This window comes from Pterocles gutturalis, unplaced genomic scaffold, assembly GCF_000699245.1.
Source record: "Pterocles gutturalis isolate BGI_N339 unplaced genomic scaffold, ASM69924v1 scaffold31938, whole genome shotgun sequence".
NCBI lineage: Eukaryota > Metazoa > Chordata > Aves > Pterocliformes > Pteroclidae > Pterocles > Pterocles gutturalis.
Window position 1 is genome coordinate 37,527 of NW_010126686.1, and position 20,469 is coordinate 57,995.

At 38.1% G+C, this 20,469-nt stretch overlaps 1 protein-coding gene across 1 annotated transcript in view; it reads right to left on the reverse strand.

Annotated features, from left to right (window-relative positions):
* The window catches only part of ITGA1 (integrin, alpha 1), a 44,477-nt gene extending 24,344 nt beyond the window's left edge, over positions 1–20,133 (reverse strand). Inside the window, exons 1-8 of the mRNA XM_010079068.1 lie at positions 19,988–20,133; positions 16,523–16,635; positions 15,482–15,570; positions 15,275–15,389; positions 14,508–14,635; positions 7,694–7,842; positions 5,797–5,947; positions 4,032–4,197 (exon numbers count right to left, since the gene is read on the reverse strand). Coding sequence (XP_010077370.1) covers positions 4,032–4,197; positions 5,797–5,947; positions 7,694–7,842; positions 14,508–14,635; positions 15,275–15,389; positions 15,482–15,570; positions 16,523–16,635; positions 19,988–20,061 — 985 coding nt within the window. The 5' untranslated portion in view covers positions 20,062–20,133. The remainder of the gene's footprint in view (positions 1–4,031; positions 4,198–5,796; positions 5,948–7,693; positions 7,843–14,507; positions 14,636–15,274; positions 15,390–15,481; positions 15,571–16,522; positions 16,636–19,987) is intronic.
* Positions 20,134–20,469: the final 336 nt, after the last annotated feature.

A 20,469-nucleotide genomic window follows, 5' to 3' on the forward strand; every position in this document is an offset into this window, starting at 1 on the left:
TGTTAAATGCTACTATTAAGTATGAGAGTTTCCATTTTAAGATCATGTCTCAGAACTTGTCCAACAAATATTTCTGGGATAAAATTGACCAGATTTGACCTCAGGCTGACGGTAAATATGTTTGGAATGTTTGATTAATATGGTTAAGCCATTTTCCACTTGAGCTAAGTGAACAATAAAACACCAGCCATGTAACCCCAGCTTTGTATTCAAGCAACTAAAAATTTGCAGGCAGCTGGAGAAACTTTAAACGACAAACATTTGATGTTTGTATGAATGTTCGCAAAGAACAACATAGGAAAATCTCAGCTGTCCAAGATTCATAAGCCTCAGGGAAGAGCCTGGGAGCTATAATCCTGCCCAGAAAGTCAGATGAAAATCTTCCTGATTCTCTTAAGCGACTTTGAAAAAAAAAAGGTATCAGGTGACAAATTTCAGTATCTTGTCAGGTAGTCATACACTAGTTATTAAACTCTGATGAGCTGCTTTGCTCCTAGAGACACTTGCAATATCACCAGGGAAGGAAAAGATCTGCCTCTTCCTCTACTTAAAAGCAATACTCAAGGACTATTTTGCCACCTTAAGTGGCCCCGTAAGATAGTTATGTTCTGCATATTGAGTCCTCAAGAGCAAGATACCATAATGGGTAGTAGAGGGGAACTACTGTGAAATCTGCTCTGATGCTTGACCAGAGAGAGTTCACAATTTTCTACCAGCTGAGTGCTGAGGTAAACCTCCAACTGTGTGAATAAAACATCCATAGCAAGCCATGGCTGCATGAATTTCAGGCATCTGGACTAAATAATACTGAACTTTTGATCCTCAGCAACTAAAACACAGAGGTTGCTCTCTGAGACATGATGTCTGCTAATTGTTGGGATTTATAGCCAGTCATCGGAAAGAGACATGATCTCAAACACAAAATGTTTGACACAAACATGGACCATCATGTTTCTCAAGATGTAGCTGCTTTGCTAAGTCTGAAAAAGTCCCTTTTAAGCATAAATCTCTTAAGTTGCACATTTGCTGATAAACAATATTTTCCTGTGGTAAAGGATGCTCCTTAATGAGCTGAGAAAGACAGGACTCTCACAGTCTGAGACAGAGGACAATGCCAGCACTGTTGGTGCATGCAGCTCTGAATGCTACTCAGATAACAGCCCTCAGTCTAACTTTCCATTGAGTTTCAAACTGCCAAGCATCCTACAAAGGATATTTTTGTACCTGCCTACGGGTTGGATAAAACATAAAATTGCTGTTAAAACCAGAAGTGCATGCCATGAGACACAGAGGCATATGAAAAAGATTATGTGTAAAAATCGACTGGCTGTCAAGTATGGGTTTTTGTTGGATTTGATTTTTCAACCCTCTCTCATTTTTCCTTCACAATTTTTTAAAGGCCAAAACCAAAAAGAAAACAATTAATCCAAGAAAAAAAATTAAATGTACTGCTACACTGGCAAGAGGCTCTTTAGATTGAGAATTTAAACAGATTCAGATGCAGAATATCAAGAATTCAGCTACAGTGTATGAGTTTAATTAATCTTTTCCACACTGCACACATCCAATAAACTGGATTGTCACCGGAAAGCTGGGTGGGACAGAATTAATCTGCTTTTCTCCCCCACCATAAAGATGTGTCCATGGACACAGTTGCAAATCTAGAATAGCTCCTGGAACGCTTTGGGAGGGGACAGGAAAGCATGCCTGAAGAATCAACAGAAGCTGATTTAGTCATCAGCCTCTTCAAGCTCCAGCCTTACCAACCCATTGGAGGAACTCAACCTTGCTAAGTTTTGACAAAAAGCTAAGATCCCATTTTCAGTTCCTATTCTGATTCTCTTGCAGCCAGATTATGTGACTTCTGTGACTTTCACAGGTGGACGAGGTGACATTTCTTGCCTCATATCACAGGTGTCTTATATAGAAATCATAGCACATCTGAGTTCCTAGTGAAAATCTGGAAATTAAGAAGCCTTTTGGGAGTGGTGAAATCACCTACCTGATCACTTACAGTGTAGATGAAAATAATTTTCCACATTTTTTGTGTCAAATATATTTTTTGTAATACAGCCAAGTTTATATAAAATAAAAATTCAAAATAAGGAAAATAGATCAAGGCACAAATATCATAACAGTTTATAACAAGTTAATGTTAAATTAAAAGTAAAAATATCCAAGAAATACATATTTGTTACTGCATCTTTTCCAGAAAATTACGGCTGAATTCAAGGAGTACTGCCAAACTTGTTGATACTTAAAGAGGTACAATAAATTTAAAGTACCAAAATACTGAAGAACATGTTGATGAGGATTAGTCTGACTACCATATAAACAGATAACATTTACACAATTTATTCAAGCAGTTACCTTCACCACTGATAACATAACTACATATTTTTGGATATTTTTTTAAGTTACAGAACTTATTTACTGTTCAAATGTTTTGTAATTTTTTTCTGTAGATTTGAGGAATGAATTACTAAAATCAACGGAAGGGTTAGGGCTGGTGATATAAAGCATTCCCCACTAGCAGGGAGTTCAAGCCAGCAGAATTTACTCCACTATTTGGAGGCTGGGGTTTAATGTGACAGATAAGTACCACCTAATGGCTACTGATTGCTAAAAGGGACAAGGCAGAGTGTGACACAGTGAGACCATCTCTTCCAGTGGCAGATAATTGTTCAAAGGGTTGAGCTATGGCATGAACCCTTGAATCTGAGTACACTGATATCTAGAAACTCAGTCATGTTAGGTCTTATATATCCCTTGTCTGTTGTCACGACTAGCAGTTGATTAACTTTTTATTCTATATTCATTATATTTAACAGGTGTAACTAACAGATTTTATTCTACTAATGAAAGACATTAGAGAGTTGTCTCACTTTTCTAGAAGTACAAAGCACAAATTGAAGACTAAGTTTTCAATTTCTGTTTGAACAACTATTTTTCCACTGAAAGTGTATTCTTCATAGTAAACAGAGACTTAACAAAAGAGCCCCCTATTCAATGAACTCTGAAGCACTCAATGAGTTTAAGTAGGCTATATTTTGGGCTTTAGAGAGATTACATTCTCCTCAAATTAATCTCCTTCAAAAATGAGGAAACAAAATTTTTCGTAAAGAAAAACATAAGAACACATAAACTGGAAAAATATTTAGTAATAACCAGCTGGAAACAATAATATTTGATGAAGCTAAATGATAAAATAAACAACCCCTAAATATGGCATTAGAAGAAAATATAGAGAAATATAGCTCCGATTTAAAAAACTTTAAAATACACTCTCGTATTTGTACTATTTATTGACATAAAAGTGAACATTATCTTTCGTTTCAGATGTAAACTACATAATTCTAGATACTTGAAATTGAGATGTTGGAAAAAATAAGTCCAAACAGATGGATGTTTTCTTTATCCCTTCAGAGTTGTCCAGTATAGTTTATAACTAATAAACTCAGTCTGTTACCAGTTGTGTGCTTGAAACAAACAGAGATTTGGAAAGCGTTGTCTAGTTTGTGTGGAGAATTTAAGCAGACATTATGAGAGAATTGACTTTCTGTGCTAAAATCTGCATATCATGAACATTATATATCTTGTCGACTCTATGCACGAAGTCCATCTTAACTTGCATAGCAAAGGAATATGATATAACTAATAACTAACCACAAAGAGAACCTAAAGGTATAGGCCGACGACCACACGATCATGGGGTAACCAGGCTATGGCCTGGCAATGCTTTTTTACCTAAGGGAAGGCAATATTATGTTTACCCCAGCTAAAACAGTAACGCTTACTCACACTTTTAGGCTATAGTCTCCACAGACTCTAACCCCTCTGAATGTATTTCACTTAAGTATCTGTGTTTTCGAGGCCTATTGCAAAATACTTTCATGATCAGCATGAAAAAAGTAGCTGCATAACAGATTTTATGCAGCACAATACATTCCAAAGGAAGATAAAAGCAGATGGTCTTCTATTTGCTTCAGTCGTAATGCAGGCATGAAGTACAATTTTAAATAATATCATACCTTCCAGGGCAAATATTCTCTCTCCAAGTGCTTCAACAATAGTTACAAGAGCTAATTCATCTGAGACATTGAAGAAATGCTTTTCAGTAGGCCTACTGGCAATTGATTTTATTTCCTCCACAAATTTTTCAGTACTTAAATTTCCTCTGCTGTAGCTGCCAAGAATCTAAAGAGAATTTAAAAAAAGAAAAGTCAAGGATACATTTTATAACCTGTTTTAAAAGATACCTTTGAGGCAGGTTGTCAAAGAATATTTGGAAATAATATCTGACCTGAACTTTTTTCTCTTAAAACCTCCCTCAAATTGATTTGAAACCATTATTATCCAAGGAGAACAGAACTGTATGAAGGCTCAGTTGTTTTTCTGAAAATATCAAGAATAGCAAAGAAAGCAACTGTATGGTGTAATGCCTGCTATGCTCAACTGTCCTTTTTTTTGCCTTTGTGACAAAATGCTAATGGTTTATTCAATGATTCTATGATTTGTTGAAGTAGGCCTTCATTTAGGAAAAAAACAACATAACAACACCCAAACCAGAATCCACAGTTGCACTGGCTTCCGCACAGGTGGCGCCAGTTCTCCCCATAGTGTGGTACATTAGCAATTAATGACTAGTTAATTACGCATAGAATAATTCTTTTTTGTGTGCAGATTTGCCCTACAAATACATATAACAACAGCATTCAGAGTTAGCAACTCCATCACAGTACAAGACCTTAGATTTGGCTTGCAATTTTAACACCACTGCTGTAAAAATTCAGGATGGCTCAGAACAAAATGACTCACTTGTCCAATTCCCAGACCGCCAAGTATTTTTCACGGAAAAAAAATGCTCTATACCCTTAACTTGATTTGAGAGGGAAATAAAACCGAAACTCCCATGTTCTAGCATTCCTGGAAAAACGAACAATTCATATTTGGTTCTAGACAGAGATTTTATGCCTAAAAATTATTGCAGCTTCAAAGACAAATTTTCCTTCATGATCTCTAGATTTATGAAGGCAGTGACAATTTGTGTGCTGCTTGATTCAACTTCTGCTTTATGTCTTTCTTTAAACTAAAGATAACATCTTTCTTGAAGTTGCGGGGTTCCATACCACCTCATTGTACCAAAACAAAGAAAGACAGAAATAGAAAAGCAACTTTCCAAAGTACCTTCAAAATTAATGAGAGGAAACATGATTTGAGTATTGTATACACAAATACAGTGGAAAGTTCACACCAAATCTGTCATTAATGTGTCCATATTTCTTGATATGGGTAAACTTCCATCATGTTCATCCTCTCTTTAAGCTACTAAATTTGCTCAACACGAAAATGACAACTACAGGATGCCACCAGACAAAACAACCAGGATAAACCTGGTTTTTGTTGGTGGTTTAGATTTGCCTTTTTTTTTTTTTTTTAAAGTAGGTAATGTGTCTGTAGAAGTTGCTCAGAAGATTTGAACTAATCCACTCTGATCAGTACTGCTCTTATCAAAAAGGATTTGATTTTATACTGCCCCTCAAACTCTTTCTCCTTTTTCTTCACATGCACGCAGACCTGTCATCACCAGGAGGACAGATGGATGGCTTTTTCTTATGTGCTATAAAATTGGAAAGCAAATTTTAAATTTCTTTTTTCAGCTTCTTTCTTTTTTTCTTCTCTGAAATTATTATATTTCCCTAAAGATTCCATGAAATGAACTTTTAAACAGAAATTACATTTGGAAGACGAAACATGCTTTAAAGATTCTGAATTTTCCCATTAAATTTCACTTACAGCAATAGCAAATCTCTGAATGTTTTCATCTTCACAATTATCAATCACTTCTTGTAATCTGTAGTTGTCATGTGATTCCCCATCAGTCACAATAACCATTACTTTTTGTACTCCTCTTCGTGCACCGTGAGCCTCAGTAAAAGCCTCTTTCCTGAAGGGAGCATAAAGCATTTGGAGAAAGGCAATATCAGCATTTAGCACATGCATCATATTTACATAGTCAACGATAAACAAAAGAACATTAACTAAGACACAGGAAAAGGAGACTCATATTAAGCATGAACAAACAACAACAGTAGTTCACATCCAAAGTGTTTCACAAGCATTCATTCATTATTCATTCATTACAGAGCAACAGCAGAAAATACAGTGCTGGGTAGTGAAGAATTCTTCCCCTCTCCAGATAAACATCTGTCACCTTAAAATAGCTTTTGGCAGCTTATAAAAAACATAACCAACACCCCCTCCCCCCACCCTCCCATCCCAAAACCCACATACAAAAACCCCACCTATTTCAACCCCACAGCAGCACTTGAAGTGGTCAAAGTATTTACTCAGCTGCCTGCACACCTCTGTGCATCTACAGTAAGACTGAGTGTTGGGGATGTGGCAGAAGTAAGTTTCAGGTGAGTGGAGGCAGGTGGGGCTGACCAGTCGAATTTTAGTCACAGATGGGCAAATGGGCAGTGAGGTTTTGGGCAGCTGCTCATGCAGATTCTGGATGGGACCACAAAGGGTGAGGCTGGATTAGGGATCTGGAGAAGAAGGAAGGAAGCAAAGCTTCCTCTTTTTAGAATACCGTAGAACTCTAAGACTGGTCACACAAGTGAAAGCTAGGATCTACCGCTGACGATGGCCAAAAGTGGCTGGATATAAAGACTGCAAGAACAGAGGACTGCAAGAACAGAGGAAGCTTTTGCTGACGGTTTTTGTATACACAAGCCTGCAACAGTTTGTGGTGCACAGGGACTTTCTGAACCACATGTGGTTTCTGAGTATTTGGCAATTCTGAGCTGGCTCTGCTTTCATGAACTTGCTCGGACTCCCTCAAGCTTCTGCTTGTATCTAAGGAAAACATTACTAGTGAATATGTAAGAATTTAATTGGATTTAAGACATCATATCAACAAAATGTTGGTCAGATAATCAAATAGTTGATCAGAAAGATGATGCATATTTCACTAAATGGTTGTTTGGAAAGGGTAAATGCAATCTTTTATGGAATAAAGTCATGCTGTCATGCTAGAAAAAAAAAGTAGAAGAGAAAAAAGATAGCAGGACATTAGTGTACGGTTTGAAAGTGTCTAAGAGACTTTGCATTTATGGTCTGTTCTACAAAAGTCAGATTTCATTTTTCTCATAAAAGAAGCATTTCTAAATAATGCTATTACTACAACAGATTTTTAATCTCACAATGATCCAGAAGCCTCAAAGACTTTGCATATAAAATTTCTAGGCTTTCTGATAAGTGTGGGCTCAAACCCCATAATAATCTTAATTTCGGAATGAAGACAAATTAACATTAAAAAGTTATATTTTTTTTCCTATCTCCTCTGAAAAACTTAATTTCCTTCATCTCTCTACAAAGTTCCTACCTGCTCTGTTTGGACATCAAAGATTGTCAGACATTTGCTTAGGACTACAGCCTTGCTTCATGGATCTTCTCTTTCCCTATTTGCTCCATTCAAGAGACAGCTGTCTTTTCAAGGGGACATATACGACTGCTCTGGGTGCTGGGCCGAGTCTGTTTATCCACCCTCTTCCTAAATATTGTTCGCTCAGCTAAAATGAACTCAGATGTCAGCCACATCATATTTTTAATTTATAAAATCAGAACTGTCACCATATTTGTTTATGTTTGTTTCTACCATATGCAGGGCGATATTTTGTGACCATACCTTGCTGTATCTATTCCCAGGGCCGTCATAGTTTGCGTGCCACCACGCTGGCGTATTCTTGTGGCTGCAGCCATCACATCTTCTGTTGTTGAGTATGTGTTCAGGAAAAATTCATGGACTACAGTCTGTCCATACTGAACAATTCCAACCTGAAACACATATAGTTCACATTAAAAATCAACTACCCTTAAAGAAAGCACCTGCGTCTCCTACAGTGGGGTAAATGCCCATCTGTACCTACAGCCAGGAAAAGAATTGAACTCTCGTGTTTCTCTCAGTATGAAACACCTATAAGCATTTGAGCAAGACTGGCTGAAAGACATTCAACCTCTTGAAACATTTTGACGTTTCTAAATTGTTTTATATTAAAAATAGGAACAAAATCAAAAGCAGGCTCAATCTTCGTGACTTGTGCTAATCTGTGCCACAGCTCTGCTCTCCCCTCAGCCAAGGCAGACCAATGCTCCAACCACCAGCCACAACTTCTCCAAATAGTTTTCCTTATAGCGTACGGGGACATCCTTCACTCGCAACTCTCTTCATTCCACCCAAATATAGCATTCCTACATCTGACAGTTTATTTACCCTAAACCTAGCCTAGAAACAGCACTGCAATGACAAATTTAGGCTCTCAGGGTGTGAGGAAGACCCAAATACCCTTATTTTGACGAAGACAGCAGGGCAGACCCGGACATGGCCGTTTTCCCAGAAGAAGGTAAGCCAAAGTAAGACACCTAACAAGTGCCAGAGAGGACAACATTAATAAAATGGTGGCTTCTGGAATAGGAGAAGGATGACTGAAAGACTCTAGATTATCTCAGCAAGACAAGTCTTTGTGCAAAAGGTCAACGTATGGGATTGGAACCCAGCCACAAATGCCTGAGGGAGCCTGCTGCAAAAATAAGTGTGAAACAAAAAGATGAGCAATATTCTTAAATATAAATTAAATTATCTCATTCATCTCTGTCAGTTTTTGGCAGTTTCCTGACAGCTTTTACTGGGAAGATTCCACACAATGGTCCATTAGCATATTTCAATTTTGTGTTATACATAGCAATTTATAGCTGTTATTTAGTATAATGTAGTATTACATGGCATATTTATGTCTCACTCATCTATTATTAAAAGCACTATAGCATTTAGGTTCTGAAGATCAATAAGATCTCTGAGTTGTTTATGCCATCATATTATTTCAGAAGTGGTTCTGTATATCCTTTGCAATTGCTTTATAGGTGGTTTTTGAGGTATTTTCATAGCCTCTCAGATTCTGCACAATGTTTCTTTGTTTGTAGTAGAAGTGTTAGAATTGGATAAATATTTGATACTAAACATCAGTAGCAAGATCATTATGAAAAGCTAGTTACATACTATTATAAGACTATAGTTACAATGGTGTGTGGTAGCAAAATCTATCCCACTGAATTTCTGTATCCCTTTGAAAATACAATCAAATCTGGAAGAACTGATGTAAATTCAAAGTCATGACAAGTTGTTCTCTTTTAAGATATTTTAATTCCCTCTCAAAAGTATAGAATCATAGAACAGAATAGAAACATAGAATAGTTTGAGTTGTAAGGGACCATGGAGGTCATTTAGCCCAACCCCCCTGCAGTAAGCAGGGACATCTTCCGCTAGATCACGTTGCCCAGAGCCCCATCCAGCCTGACCTTGAATCTTTCCAGGGATGGGGCACCTACCACCTCCCTGGGCAACCTGTTCCAGTGTTTCACCATGCTCACAGTAAAAAATTTCTTCCTTATGTCTAGTCTAAACCTCTCCTCTTTCAGTTTAAAACCATTACCTTGTCCCATTGCTACAAGCCCTTTAAAAAAGTTTATCCCCACCTTTCTTATAAGCTCCCTTTAGTTACTGAAAGGCCACAATCAGGTCTCCTTGGAGTCTTCTCCAGGCTGAACAATGCCAGCTCTCTCAGCCTCTCCTCACAGGGGAGGTGTTCCAGGCCTTTGGTCATTTTCATGGCCCCCCTCTGGACTCGCTCCAACACCTCCAGGTCCTTCCTGTGCTGAGGACTCCAGAGCTGGATGCAGTACTCCAGGTGTGGACTAACAAGAGCAGAGTAGAGGGGAAGAATCACCTCCCTTAACCTGCTGGTCACGCTTCTTTTGATGCAGCCCAGGATACCATTGGCTTTCTGGGCATGCTGTCCTCCACCTACAGCTGAGCATCCAGAGGCTGCATGTTCTCGTGGGCAGCAGCTTATTAATCCTGCACAGTGTTTACTCAACCGGCTGGGGCACAAGCTGTATTACTTGAGCAGTCACTTGGCATCAGCTGAACCCCAAGCTGAAGGTTAAATTTTTAACCCATTCCCTCCAAGCCAACTATTTTGTGGCATGCATCTAAAGTGACATACAGCATAATCTGAACAGGATGCTGCTAGTCATTTAAAAAGACTGCTATTAACTGGTGATAAACAAGAGGTTTTCATCATGTTTGGTCTTTTGGAGCAGGAGGACCTCAAGTATTCCAGCATCATGCACAAGTACAGCCAGAGACTATTGTACACCAGGGAGCTCACCACTGTGGATTCACAGGCTCCTTATCTGCAGCTTTGAGGATTTTAGTGGTACCAAAGATTAAACTAACTATTCACTGCTGCCTGGGTGAAAAGTACCTGCCAGTCTTTCATGATGCTAGAGACACATGTTGGTGGTGTTGTTTTCTTGAAAAAGATTACAGGCTGACAATGAGTTTTATCATTTCCTATTTGAAAGGAAGCGCTGTCCATGATCACAGCAAGTAAACATTTTGAGCATTTCCTTCTCAGGAAGTGAATGGGAAGAACATCTGAGTCTGGAAAACTGAACTGTGTTGCATAGCTTGTAAATCAGGAAGGAAGGGGGGCATGTGGTTATCTTATGGGATACAATCGTTCTGCAGGACCCTTCCTTAGCAGTAGCTTTGAAAACACTGATCATCATGTTCTACATACTTCATGGCATTGAAGATGAGCTATTCCTCAAAAAAGGGTAACAAAAAGTTTCCCAGAACTGACAAAATACTACTAGGCTGCATGTTCCAGTCTCCTACAGGATCACAGAATCAAGTCCACCTTGTAAAATTAGAATTATGTTCTATTTTAGACAGATCAGATAGCAATGAAGGTTTGAGATTTTGCAGTCCTTTAATCTAATGTAAAATTATAAATGGCACATCTACATGATGCAAATGTGCCTTTATAGGACAATAAGCCTGATCAAACTGTGTAACTTCAGCAAGTCCCTAAGAATGATGCTTACAGGCATTGTATGTTTTGATTTGCTTGTTTAATTTAAATCTGGAAAATGCAGTAAGACTACACAGAAGGATGTAATTGTGCTCCACTCCAGAAAACCTAATAGTTTTCCCAGCATTACTGACCATAATCTATTGAACATCTTTGTAATTCCTAAGTTTATGTTCCCGTCCCTAGCGTTCCATGGCTGTTATATTACACAAGGGAATAATTCTTTAATTGTCCCCAGCTCCTGTGAAAAAGTGTTGTATGAGAGAACAAGCAAGTGAAGTACTGTTCTGCTTTGGGACAAAACATTTCTGAGGGCAATCATTTATTGTTGTTCCATAAGTGAACACAGCCCTTATGAAAATACATTCTGGCTTTCCCAATAAATTATTAAGCTAATCTATTTGGTAAAACCTGACAACATCAGAAAAACAAAAATGAAAGGAAAACCATTTCTTACATGGAGCTGGTCTGCTAGAATTTTCACCACTGGGATGTGAAGGAAAACCAGAAATATTTTTTGTTGTATTTAATCATATTTAATGTAACAGAAAAGCCGAGATGCTTTGGGAAGCACTAATGGATAATACATTTTATCATATGGTGAGCTTGCTAAAGATACCTGAATCAAAGAAAAATTGAATTAATGCTGCTAGATTTTGTTTGCTCGCAGGGACTCAGGCAAAAATTACTTGTAAATTATCACAAAGATCATTCTTCATCCTGAATCTTTTTAATACCTCCTTAATACACTTCTGTTCTTCTGGAGACAAAACTGATCATAAGATACGACATGGCATGACTTACTTGTCCGTTGATATAGTCCCTTTGGAGATATAATTAGGTACAGGCCAAATACCTGTAACTGCTTATGTAATATATCAATGGAGAAATAAAACCTATCTGAAAATTTCTGAAGGCCATTCCAACATAGCTTTAAAGCTGGAATTGAACATAAAGTATTCTGCTTTCTCTTTTGATATTCTTTTACCACAGAAGGTTGCTTATATGTAAAGGATTAAAAAACACACCCTCATATTAAAAAGACAATTATCTCTACAAAAGCTAAAAAAGAGAAAAGAACTATCTTGCTTTGCAGTTGCATTGAAACGTGGAATAAGGCTGGGAGAAATATTTTTTTCCTACTTGTACCATTCTTTCTCATTTAATTCCTTCTTTCTTTTTCACTTTTCTGTCATCACTTTCCCTTAATTTCTTCTGTCCCTAAGTGCAGATATTCAGCTTAACCATCAGTATGTTGCTGTGGATTTTATGGAGGACGGAAAGAGGAAGAGAAGGAAATACTTATGAAATAGTTATACCATACACTTTGGCTTTTTGCATCTGAATCCTCTGGCTTTCACTTTCAAATTTGCCAAACATGGGACACTGAGGAATTGCTCTTCTGACTTGCCATAAATCTAATGTCCATTGTTCATAGAAGGGGTAAGTGGAAAAAAAAAATCTCGCAAACTTCTAATCAAAACACAGTCTTGAACAAGGCACACCCAAGCTGCTAAGGAGTTATTCTGCAATCGCCTCATTCCTTTCCCGTGCAAGAGGAAAACAACCTGAAGTGAGTGAAAGTCCACTGATTTCTACATGCTTGACAATCCCCAAAAGATGAACATGGAAAAATCAATTTAAATAGACAGCAAGTAAACAGTTGTTCCTGTATTTCTATTCTGTGCTCACAGAGGAGAGGGGAGAAAAAAGCCTGCTCTGTCATTTCTCCTCTTTCCCATTCAATAGTAATTTAAACACAGTTTCTGAGAAAGGAGACAGTGTGGGTGGAGGAGGCGGTATAAACCCGTTACTACCTTTGGCTGTGCCAGGGTTCCCGAGCAGGGGACTCAGAGGAGAGAACAGAGACAGGATATATCCTGGGAGTGGCGGGGGGGAGAGGTAAGAGGAACGGAGAAAATTCAGCCTAGCTTTGCCTTTTGTTTCAAGTTTTTCAGCCTCTCTCGCCCTTATCCCATTCTTATCTCCCTCTCAAATGTTTCTGCTCTCCAGCAATCAGATGCCAAAGCTGACGTTCTCAAGTGAATATGCGTACGTGTGAGAAGAGGGGTAGCTATGCCAAACTGTGGGTAGAACGGATTTTGTAGGTGGAGATGGCGGATTGCTGGAGTGCAGGTCAGCAAAGGGACCTTTTGTGTGCGAGTGGAGTCACACAGACGAGGCACAATTCCAAAAACAAACATAACAGAGGTGTGGCAATGTAAAAATTTAGGAATTTCAGGGTGAGGAAGAGGGGTGAGCGTAGAGTTGATTGTCCTGTGTACTATTCCCATAAAGTCCTTTGGGCAGAAGGCAGTGATGATTTCCACGCAGCCATTGCCCCAAACTGGGAAGTTCAGCTTTAAGTATTTTCCCAAGATGCCACATGTTTGAGTAATCACCAGCTTAAGGGACCTGGAAGATTTTTTTTTTTTCCTTTCTGTTAACTTTGACAAAGTGTTTTTCCTTCTTCCTTAGAATATCTGGAAGAATTGTATGTTTAAAATAACAGGACACGATTGTAAAGTTGACAGCATGTTAGTAATAATTTTATCAGCCACTCTTCAGTACATTCAATAGGGGAGTTGGGCAATAACTCACAAACCCCAATTTACTTGGATGATGACTCTCTGCAGACACAGAGAGCCACCTTTGCACAGTCTCCTTTTGTGAAGGCAGGAGCAGAATTTTAGGAGCTAACCTGAAGTAACAAAAATGCTAAGTGTTGGCCTGCAACATATCAAATATTGTACAGGATCCCAGAAAATCCTTTATTTTGGGAAGGGGAAGAGGAAAAAGTGAAAGGAAGAACTGGTTTCTTCTGTTGCTGTTAAAAAAGATTTCTGCATTAAAATGTATCCCAGCGTCCATGTTTCCCCCTTCCCCAAGTTCTGCTGGAATTGCTACTTACTCTGTTCAGCAGACTGTGAAACATATTTCAAGTCCTCAGCTGGGGTAATTGGTTGTAGCTCCAGTAATTCTGGTGGAACTGCACTGATTTATACCAGCTGGGAATCTGGCCCTCTCCACCTCTTATATAAATGCAGCTTTTGCCATTAATAACATGTGGCTTAACAGCCACTCGTTAATTATGATTTCAAATGTTTAAAAGCTATATGCTCGATGCTCCACAGTACAAAATACTTAATGTTTCTCCAAAAGCTTATAATCAAAGGCTGTCTGAACCACGCATGTGTGCCTTGGAGGAGCAGAAATGACCTTTCTGCTATCAAGTATAAAAGACAACAAGAAGTGGTTGTGCAGAGGAGGGAAGTGGGAAAAGACAACGTTCAAACGGCCTCACCTAGTGCACTCAGCTTTTGTCTCTAGGTTAGAAAGTCGGTTTCTCCAGAGTGCCTGAGTGGTGGGGGGAGGGAAAGCCTCCCTGACATCGCTACTTGGCAGCAGACACTGACTTAGTTGTGGTTTCAGCTATTTTGTTTTAGTACCCCATTGCTGTTAAGTTCTTGTAATTGGAGAGCTCCGTAGATGATGGTCTCATTCCATTTCCTGTAAATCCTTGTTCTCCTGGCAAATTAAACAATCATAAAGTATCTACCATGTTACCTGTGTTTGCTGAGGACCTATATCCATGTTTTTCAGGAGGCTGTTTAGGAAGGCTGTGACACTCTCCCATGGATAAATGCTGTTGGACCCATCGAGGACTATGACAATGTCCAACTGGGTTTTACACTCTGCAACACAAATTGCCACATAAGAATTGATTCTAACAGGGAACAAATGTATCTCACAGCTCTGGTTACTTGTGATTAGTAGCAAATGCGTATCCTTCCGCACTGGGGCTGAACTTGCATGTTCAATACCAACTGTCACCTATGAACTTTTGCATCATATTTACAAGGCTTATGTTCCCTTTATCAGCAAGACACTTTCTTGTAAGCAGAATTTGAAGAATGGGATTAAAAGGCTGCATAACTGCAGCATTTACTAGTGATCCCTACCTTCTTCAATGTCAATCTGTTCCTCTTTGATTTTTCCAAAGGACCAGGTCTTTAAGGTTTTTATCTATGTTACTAAATTGGGTTTGTATTAAGTATTACCATGTCGTCATTATTTAAAAAGAGTCTTTTGGCCATAAGTAAAAAACATAAGCAACTATTTTTAGTAATTGTGTTTGGATGTTACATAGCACTCTAATGATTGTTTATACTGAGATAAATTCCAAAAGTAGCAAGAATTTAGGTTATATACGGACAATGAAAACATTTACTTAACTTGGTAATGCTGGTAGCTAAGTTAGGCAGTTCATACTTTTTGGTATCCCTATGTGTATACATTTGTCTTGTTTGGCACTTTTCCTGTGGCATGCATACCTTGCACAGATGGAGCAATTGCCTCAATGGTTTCAAAAGTGGAGCTGACATTAGAGCAAACTCCAGTTGTGTAATGCAGACGCCCACATTTATAAGCATAAAGTGGTCCACATGCCTTTAAAAGATGAAAAAGGGTGAAATGTTATTGTTATGGTACCTGAGGAAAAACCGGACTCCTTTTAAAACTGGCAAAAAGTTCTTTCTTACCAGAAAGCCTCCTTTTGGGTTAGTCACTAAGGTTGTTCCAAGAGTCATGTTTTCCTTTACTTCCACGACATTAGGAACTGAAGTAGAAGCTATAAATAGATTAAAATGTTAAGTATTTGGGAACAAGAAAACAAAACGTTAAAGTATATATCCCCTAGCATGGAGGTTCCAGCTTCAAAAATAAAACCCAGACTGACACTGGTTTCATCAAATATTTTAGCACCCTTCCTCCTCCTTCTTCAGCTGCAACAATCAACAAAAATTCTGAGACTGGCTTTTTTCCCAGAAAATTTGTCTGGGTTGCTGTCTAAAACAGTTTTCTTGAACCATAAAAAAGAAAAAAAAAAAAAAAACCCAGCACAATGAAAGCAAGAGATTGCTGTTCACACAGTTTTGCTAATTAGAAAACAAACATTCATTTTTTACCCTATCCTGCTATAAATTGCTTATTAGCTTTTATATTTGTCACTGTTATATTACTGACAGGTATTTTGACATTATTTATATTGACATTAAATACACCAATCATCACATTTTTAACTGAAATTCATATTAACAGAAAGTCTCTTCTTGTCTATATCACATATCTCTTCACATGAAAAAGTTAATATGTAACTGTATCATAAGATGCATCAGCCTGGTTATGGCCAGTTATGTTCTCATCAAAAGCTTACTGACATAATTATGAAGGCTCTTGTTGGCTTTAGAGAGCTTTGGAAAGGGTAATCCCTGAATCTATGCTCCATGGCCTTTCTGGCTCCATGGCCAGGACTGCCAACCACACTCAATTAATGCCAGTCATAAAGTTTTGATAACACAGCCAGGTGCCCATTCTAAAATCATGAGCATGTTTTCCATAGTATTATGAGAAGCTTTAAAATAAAATTGTTTTTGATGTTACAACTTCCTTCACATTTAGCTCGCATCCTAACTAAATTTTCTCTACAGAAACAATTCTAATGCATATTTACTAGGTAAAAATCTCCTAAGATCTGATCTCTATCATTCCTCCATGTGACACAGCTTCATTTTCTTTCATACCTGGTAAATTCAGTTTTATGCAGGGCGATTGGCTGTCCCTTCCTACAGGGCATTTGTATACATCTCCTGTTCTTTTCTCAGGTTGGCCAACCAGTGGTGAACCAATAAGTACCCTGCAAATGAAATAAGTTACTTGAAATTTCTTCTTTCTTAAAAGGCATGAAAGCCAGCAAATAAAACTTACCAAAAGAGCACAGCTGCAGCAAGCTCTGTACAAAGAGTACAGAATGGACAGCAAGAAAAGCATCTGTTATGGTACTTCAGATACTAGCAAAAGTAGCCATTCTGTCTCCTCTTCAACAGGGACACAGAAAGGAAATGTGCCTATATACCACATTACACTATAGAATATAATTTAAAAATATTCCAGTGGAAAATAAAAAAAAAAATACTGGTGGGTGGATGACAAGTATTAAAAGTAATATAGAAGAAAATATCTGTTTTATATAATATTTCCTTGATTTTTAACGTATTTTGGAAGAAAATGTATTTTCAATGCTGAGAGACCAAATGCCAAAGGACAGGCTCAAAGGCACCCAGAATAATTCAGTCTTAAGAAATGAGAGACAGAAGCATAAAATACATCATTTTCCCTCTCATTAATAAAAAATAATGCTATTAAAAGAGTCATTAAAAGAAATGTCAGGATTTTAAAATGTTAAAGATTTCTATCCTGTGCATTTTTTTTTCAAAATTTGGTATGATTACAAATCACTCTTCTCAATAGTACTTTGTAAGCACCACAATTCAGCATTGACTCCTAAATTCAGAAAAAAGGAAACACCGTTTAGAGATGGACACTGTATTTGTTCTCAGATCTTCATTAGCTACATTAAATAGGCCAGCATTAAGCAGCAGACAATAAGTGGCTCCATTAACTGTTTAAGGAAGAACTTGGATTAAATTAGAATTCACAGCACACACTTGAAACAGAAATCCTGGCATTAAGAATAATAGTTGAGCAAGATTTGCTCCTGGGCACTTAGATGATTCTGAAGAGTTATTGAGAAAACCATTTCAGCCCTTAATCATAAATTAATGAGTCCAGGCAGAAGATATTCAAATAGAAGGACATAACAGGTAAAATGTAGCCTATGGATTTAAAAAAGATAGAAAGGAGAATTTAAATCCACTACACAACCCAGTGTATAAAAAAAACATACTGGAAAATCTCATTGTGATCCATTAAGATTTTTTCATTAATAATAAATTAATTCTAAAGCAAAATAAAATACTCCAAGTATATACTGGATACGACTGCTCTTTCAAGCTATATGCTGTAATGTATGTAGTCTTTACACCAAAACTTATAAACAGGCACCACAGCCTATGATGCATTCTTGACTCCCGTTTAACTGCAGAGAAGCTGTGTGTGCTTGATGTCCCATGAGAGGTGACCGGTGCTCAGCAGGATCATGTCCCCATGATGTTCTTTTCTCAGAAAAAACGAGCCCCATGAACAGAGAGGAGTGGTCTGAAAGGCTATTTTGTCTTTTTGCACAGGAGACTTTTTTAGGAGGCCTCTGTTTTATGGAGAAACAACTTCAGTCAGGCTTAGAGAACACTGGTTGCTGAAAAGCTCTATCTGTGGTATCTAGGTAGCGTCATAGTAGTTGACAAAGCATCACAAGACTGCTTTGTATATTTAACTGTCAACCTACAGATTTCCTGTTCTGGATGTTGCTATGCTGAAAGCAACTTGAAAGCTTGACAACTTAACAAAAAAGCTCTGCAGTTTCATTTCAGAAATGTTCAGGTCTAACACACTAGTTTAGATTCCCGTCTTCCTTCAGCTACTGGAAGAGTCGCCATTTCCAGCTCATATTATTTTTTGCTCTTGAAAGTTTTCAGGACAGTTTACAGTATAGCTTACTTTGCAAAATCCCAGCTCCTAGAACGGATACTATTTCCTGAAGGTCTAAATTAGCTCAAAGATAATTATAATTCTCCCATGACCCTCATGCAGATGATTAAGGGAATGGAGCATCTTCCTTATGAGGAAAGGCTGAGGGAGCTGGGTCTCTTTAGCCTGGAAAAGAGGAGACTGAGGGGTGACCTAATCAATGTTTATAAATATGTAAAGGGTGAGTGTCAGGAGGATGGAGCCAGGCTCTTCTCTGTGACATCCAGTGATAGGACAAGGGGCAACGGGTTCAAGCTGGAACATAGGACGTTCCACCTGAATATGAGAAAAAACTTCTTCACGGTGAAGGTGACAGAGCACTGGAACAGGCTGCCCAGAGAGGTTGTGGAGTCTCCTTCTCTGGAGACATTCAAAGCCCGCCTGGATGCATTCCTGTGTGATCTGATCTAGGTGTTCCTGCTCCGGCAGGGGGATTGGACTAGATGGTCTTTCGAGGTCCCTTCCAATCTCTAACATTCTGTGATTCTGTGATATATATTCAAACATCTTCCAACCTGGACAATCAAGAGCTAGCATTTTCAACAGCAGGGTCTGCAATTTAATTTCTGTGAACATCCCCTATTGCTAATGGTGAACACTGTGTTCCACTGGTGGAAAGACTCTCGGAGTCAGACAGCTCCAGCACTTGCGGAGGAGATTCCTCGGGCACTGCAGAACAGTCTGACCTGGTTGTCACGCAGCCACATGCCTGTCATCCCAGGCTGCCCGTGGAAGTCCCTGGCTTTACCAGGAACGTCAAATTACTGGCAAAGCTCTAGGAAAACCAGAGCAATCTGCAAAGAATAATGGAGATCTCAGGATTCTCGAACCTTTTACCACACAATTTTTATTTCAGTCCTCCAGCCCTCTTTAGCCTGCGGAGTTGTTTTTTACAAGGGAAAAAGCATAAGCAGGTGTTTATCAAGAGACCAAGGAGTGATGATACCAGTAAGCACACCAAAATGAAACTGATAATTCAGGAGAACAACAAGAAGGAAAAGTCAGGTTAAGCAGAAGGCTCCAAGTCCCAAGTGCAAATATATTACCAATTGCAAGACATAATTAGCTCTCCAAAAGGGAAGGTGGAGTACTGTATTAATAAATATTTTAACAGGGAAATCTCACTACCAGTTAAAAAATCAGTTCAGACAATCTGACAGAAAACTTTAGAAAAAAAGACATAATACTGATTAGTTAGGTAAAAAAGGAGCATTTTCACTGCCAATACATTAACACAAGGAAAAGATAAATAATGATTTTATTTGATAATTGTAAAAAAGAGGGTTCAGGCATAACACAAAACTTTCTCAGCTCCATCAATAAGGGAATTTACCCACTTTGTGAACTCACTTATGTCTTTGAGGAAATAAATGCAGGTGTAAATTTGGACCTTTCAGTCTCCCAGTCTTTCCAGGTTTCCTTAGGACTGTGCGTTAGTTTAAGAAATGTGACTGACAGAATTGGACCCTTACGTATCGCACATACAAATAATAGTATAGAACCTGAATCGTGGAATAGCTGATAATTTGGAGTTTCCATTTAAGAAAAGAAAAACAGCTTACCATTTTCCTTCCTCATTTTCATACTGTTGGACTGTGTACCCAAACATGTCTTCCAGAGGCCCACTGAAGGTCATTGCATTTTTCACATCAACATTGGAACAGTCAACGAGGTGAAAGAGAGCTTTAAAGAAAAAAGTAATATGTAGCAATACACATATAACCCAAGACTTTTAAGAAACCAAGGTTCAATTATGCCTTAAGTGAGGGTACAAGACGGGTTGAAAGTGGCATTTTTATCACAGCTGGTAAGACATTTAAAACATACTTCCTCACACATACATATGCAGCTAAATTCAGAGATGTAGGTAACTGGACTTCTGTATCCAAAATCTACTTTGCAAAGTCCATCACTCATTTCTAAATCACAATTCAAGTAATAAGTAAAATATTATTACCTTTAATAGTAAATAAAATAACTTTTGTGTTACTTTTACTCCTTTTATCTCCATGCATTTCTATGGTATGAATTTTACATAAAATGT